General features: G+C 45.4%; 1 protein-coding gene across 15 annotated transcripts; it reads right to left on the bottom strand.

The window, feature by feature from the left end:
• Positions 1 to 631: 631 nt before the first annotated feature.
• Positions 632 to 4,901, bottom strand: TMEM177 (transmembrane protein 177). Of its 15 annotated transcripts, none has more exons than XM_068949014.1 (5): positions 4,763 to 4,833; positions 3,455 to 3,573; positions 2,632 to 2,781; positions 2,237 to 2,357; positions 632 to 1,755 (listed from the first exon to the last, which is right to left on the bottom strand). In XM_068949014.1, exon 5 carries the CDS (start codon positions 1,739 to 1,741, stop codon positions 806 to 808), a length of 936 nt encoding a protein of 311 aa, XP_068805115.1. In that variant the 5' UTR covers positions 1,742 to 1,755; positions 2,237 to 2,357; positions 2,632 to 2,781; positions 3,455 to 3,573; positions 4,763 to 4,833; the 3' UTR covers positions 632 to 805. The 15 variants fall into 15 exon arrangements, with proteins under 15 accessions (XP_068805115.1, XP_068805117.1, XP_068805114.1 ...); XM_068949016.1 differs by having other exon boundaries at positions 2,632 to 2,767; XM_068949013.1 differs by lacking the exon at positions 3,455 to 3,573 and having other exon boundaries at positions 4,763 to 4,901.
• Positions 4,902 to 5,196: the final 295 nt, after the last annotated feature.

Raw genomic sequence — 5,196 nt, 5'->3', positions numbered from 1 at the left:
CCAGCATGTATTTTTAAACAAAACAAAAACCCTACCAAAGCAAATATAAACCCTCTCCTGAACATGTTTATCCCACTTGTAAGAAAATAACCAACCCGTGACAGTTGTTAGTCATGCTGCCTGCTGCCACTGCTGGGAAACATTCAGGATATACACACACTGCAGTTACAACGAAGCGTGGAGAGACCTGAACAAGATTTAAACTAAAATGACTCGGGTACTCGTAGTAATCTAGCTGTGGTAGTATGAATTGCAGCATAACTAATTTGCACTATTGAGGGAGGGTGACTACAGCTTAAGACCTTACACAGTATAAGAACTTACACAGAACAAAAGTGCTGTACCTTGGAATTAATATACCAGTGTGATACAGACTGTCTATAGTCTTTAAAGCATCTTTGGGTTGTACCATAGGAAGAACGGTAAATACACACACAAACACCCCATTTTAAATGATAATGTTGCCACAACTCGATGTTGGACATTACCTTTGCCATTTTCCAGACTGGAACTGACAGGAAAACAGAGCATAGCAACAGAACGTCCAGAGGAGCATCTGAGAAGTTCTTTCAGAGTGGTCTTGTGATTTAAGATGCACACAAAACAGAAGACTTCTGCGGCAAGTCTTAAATATTTTAAGAGAGAATTCTTTATTCACAGAATGCGCAATAACTCTTTCTAAACTATATGCAAAAATAAAACCCAAAATTCTAATGGAGATACAGGGAAAAAAAAGAAAGAAGCAGTGCAACAGTGTTCCAAGAGAATACATAATTCACAAGTTTAAAATTCAATCGCTCCCTTCCTATGCCTGGAGCTCTCTTAAAATATTAACAATCAAATCTCTTCGGTAAGTGTACGGGGTATACTTTATTCTGAACCAGTGCCTTGGGAAAAGGTTACCACTAGGGGCATATACTTTCACCCCTTGCTTGCCCATCAGAGTACGAAGAATCCTGTTGCGGGACAAAATTTTGTCATAAAATTCCACCCCACCTCTGGCGTAGTCTTTGGAAATGGTAGCTGCATTTCTATCAGCCTTGCAGTCTAGATGATAGGTCACAGCATCATAAGAAATGTAATAGCAGATTAGTCCAGCGGTGGCAATTATGAGGTTACAGACGCTGCGAAGTATCACGGGACCAGGATATAAACCCAGAAGTATCTTTATACCTATCCCACCGAAATATGTACCAGCTAAGCAAGCTGGAGCCACAGCTGCATTTGCTAAAGGACTGCCATTTTGCAAATATACAATTTCTCTGGCAATAGCAAATTTCTGGGCTTCAGGTGAAAATGTCAGAGCTTCCCTCAAAGCAACACCGTGACTGCTCTCCCAGTCTACTTCCTTGCCATTGATCACGACAACGTGGTTGACTATTGCTTTTTTATCCTCAACTGTGCTATCAAAATTAGGAGGGATGCCCACCACTGAGCCCGCAGGCAGCCACGGCATTCCAGCACTCACTGGGTGGAAGCCAGAAGCCGCAAAGGCTCGATAGGAGTTAGCGGATTTCACATTAGTATCTTGAAGGACATCATGAAAGACACCACAGAGCCTCTGGGAAAGCTCAGCTGGCTGCCCATCTGACCAGCACTCGTGTAACAGTTTGAATGTCTGCTCAGGAAACACATGATGGGAAAGGTTAGCACCGAACAGTCCCATGCAAGAAACAGCCAACAAAGCGGTCTTGTGCTTCTTAACCCACGCAGATGCCTTCTGCAGGAAGTGCACTCCCATAGCCAAATCCTAACCTGTTTACAACACAAAACCAGCAATTAAAGTATGCATAAACGGGTCTCCTGTCTCTGTAACATTTTAAAAACAAAACAAAACCCATGCGAAGCAGAGCACAATAGCCAATGAAACATTCTGCCTTTTACATAAAGGAAACACAAAATACCTCTGCAAAGAAAATACTAACTCTTGGACCTCAGAGCACAGGATAATTGATACAAAGACTTAACTTCTCCCTCTTTTCCAGTAAATCAATTTATTGTAATAAAGGGAATAATGTCACCATATTTTCTCCTCCTCCCAGCAATTCATTAATATACATCTGGTATTTACCCAACATACTTATGTATCCCTTCCCAGCACAATCCTACTGTTGTATTCCATGACAGACACAGACTGGAGATACTAAGGCCAGACAGAGCCATTAATTACATTAATCTACTGTAACCTCCTCTACAGTGCAGCTCCAAGAATTTTCCTTAGTTCCTCAATACTGACCTCAGTAACTCGAGCTTGACTAAAATACAATTTCCAGAATGGGATCATGTCTTGATTTGAAAATTTCAGGAGATAGAATTTGCCTTTGGAATCTGTTCTAATTATTAAACAACCTCATCATCTAAAAAAAAAGTAAAGAATGGTTTGTGCTGTTTCTAATTTATCAGATTTCAACTTCCAGGCAGTGGTTACAGTTTACTCAGGAAAAAAAAGTTATTTTCAAAAAGACACGTTATTTAAATTGCAACTTTTAAAGATTTGTCTCTGAAATAATTTCTCTGACAAATAACAAGTGAAATTCAGTGCACAAATTGGAACAGAAATTGTTTCAGGGCAGAAGACTATTTTGTGACTGTTTAAATAAGCAGATGAAAGAAAAAAAAAGATTTTCAAACCTGCCAACTTCTTCAGTTCAAGAGTCCTGCTTCCCCTGGGGAGTATCAGTTCCTTTTATGGTCCAAGCCATAGGATGTGTTCTGCCCAGGAAAGCTCCAATCTCTTAAAAAATCCCCATGACTATAGAATTCTCACCTAAAATGAGGCTACTGTAAAGATATAAAAATAAATCAAGCATCTAAACCCAAAAGGCATCAACGACAATTGTGTGCCCATGTTCCCACTTGCATCTTGCAATGTTTCTTCTCTCAGGGCTTCAACACACGAGCTCTGGAGAATCTTGCTGCAGCTGTTTAAGACATTACTATTTCCAGCTGTCCTTACAGGAAGCTGAGGTGGCAGAGGGGAAGCGTGCTTTGATTCAACAACCAAGGTCTTAGTGTGGAGTACCATCAAAGGTGGGTTTCAGCTATGCTGCTGGGCTTTGTACTGCAGCAGCTGAAACACAGACATATGTTCTTTCCTTGCACTTATGTTCCACAAAAACCTCCCACAGAAGGGTAGAGTGGACAACTGGGGGCTACATGCCAGGATACACCAGTCACGATCAACAGCAAATGAATATTAACCACAGAGAAACAAAAAAGGATTAAATTAAAGGTGATGTTTTAACGATATGTTATTCCTACTCCTTCCTATGAAGCTCTTTCAGACTGTAAGTTCACCAGGGGAAGAATAATCTTGTTTAATGTTTGTACTGCACTGAACACATACAGAGTACGTAATAAAAACACACAGAGTACTTAATAAAAACAGTGATGCATGTAAGTATACAACAGTATGACATATATTTCTTAATATGATATATGATGGCACGCTTACATTCTGCTGAAGACTGGAGGTGGTGATTTGCTTGACAAAGTTAAAAAAAAGAAACAAGCTAAGGAGTCTAGAGCTTGGAGGAAACCCAATCTTGGGAGAGAACAGCCTTGGTAATGGAGCTAAAAAACAGAAAATGGTAGTAATACAGAGTGCTACACCTGGCCAGCACTTAGCATGCCATCAAGGACCCCGGGCAGGTGGCAGCGGGGTGAGCAGCAGGAAGGCCGGGCCGGGCAGCGCTGCGTTTACCTACACCCTTCTCCCCAACAGCCCTAATACCAGCATACACCTCCACGGCCCCGTGCACAAACACCCCGCTTCCCAGCATGACTTTTTTTTTCCGGTTCAGTCAGAAAAACTGTAACAGTTGCCACAGTCCTTAAGTGGCTTTTTTTGTTTTGCTCTGTTTTTAGTTTTATTTTTTTAAACACCTGGTTCACATATGCTCTCAAACCTTTTTGGCTGGACCCCTCACAGCCCACGGTATATCCTGAAGGGAATGAAGCCCTTTGGTCAGGTCACATGCCTATTGCAGGAGTCTACACCATCAGAGAATCACTTCGTTTTCTCCTGATAGTCACTACGCATGAAAATAAAAATTAGTCCCAGTACAGTGTTTTAGCCCTAGTGCTTTCAAATCTTCCCCCAAGCTCAGCCCAGATTAGCTCACGTAAAATCACACCGCAGCCCCAACTGCATGGGGCACCTTTCTCTTTATCGGCAAGTCTGGTACCACTTACTTACAAACCCATACGGCGCTGTACACGGGCTGTATCCTGCAAACTGGCATTCACTGGCTAGCGGTGGTAAAGGCACCTCGGCGTTTCCCAGCCGGCCTCCCCCAACGCTGAAACACTGCTGACTGTTTTTATGGGCCCACTGTAATCATTCGAGCCACTGGAGCCCATGGGAATTTTAACAGCCCAAGTCCCAAGCCGGGCTGGTTTTGCCCTACTACCGGAACAATTTCTTTGTTTTCCCCCCTAATCGAGCAGGCGGAGTGAAACAGCCAAAGAGATTTTTTTGGTGGGCGTTTGCTATTCTTGGCCAACAGCAAAACGGGCTTAAAAACGAGCATTTCCCTCGCAGGGCCCAGCCTCGCCTCCCAGAGCGGAGCCACCACGGGACACGCTCGGCTTTGAAATAAAACATCTCCCCCCCGCCGCAGGCCCCAGACCTGCAGAGAGCCGACACCAGGCGCCCCCTCAGCTTACAGCGTTACATTATAAATCAGGAAAGGGTGAGGCTGTGCCCGCCCGCAGCGTTACAGGATTAAGAAATAAAACTGGACAAAAAGGCGGCACCTACCGAGGCTGCGGCGCCGCGGCCCGGCCCGGCCGAGCGGAGGCTGCCGTAAAGCGGGCGGCGGCGGCGCCCAGGGGCGGGAAGGGGCCGGGCCGGGCCGGGCGGCGGCGCGACATGGCGGCCGCCGCGCCGTGACCGAGACCCGGTGCCCGGCCCCCGGCGGGCTCCTCGCAGCGCTCGGCTTCCTTTTAACGGAGAACTTCGCCTGGTCTCACCCGCTGCCCGCAGCCGCCGTTTCTGTGAAAAGCCTGAGGGGAGGCTGCGGCGGCTGCGGCCTGGGACAGGGGCGCCGCTGCACAGCCCCTCTCCTCGCCGCACGCTGCAGAGCGAACGGGCTTGTGGCGAAGAGGGCTTTTGGTTGTGTGTGGTGGGGTGGTTTTTTTTTTTTAGGTTTTTTTTTTTTTTAAGGTCTTGGGTCAGCAAGCGTTACGTTTCCA

The sequence above is a fragment of the Struthio camelus genome, chromosome 6, assembly GCF_040807025.1.
Source record: "Struthio camelus isolate bStrCam1 chromosome 6, bStrCam1.hap1, whole genome shotgun sequence".
NCBI classification, from domain to species: domain Eukaryota; kingdom Metazoa; phylum Chordata; class Aves; order Struthioniformes; family Struthionidae; genus Struthio; species Struthio camelus.
This window is presented reverse-complemented; position numbering and strand designations above follow the sequence as displayed.

What these genes read in the sequence shown, in the direction of transcription:
- TMEM177 (XM_068949013.1), bottom strand. Translation starts at nt 1,741, where the DNA reads ATGGGAGTGCACTTCCTGCAGAAGGCATCTGCGTGGGTTAAGAAGCAC.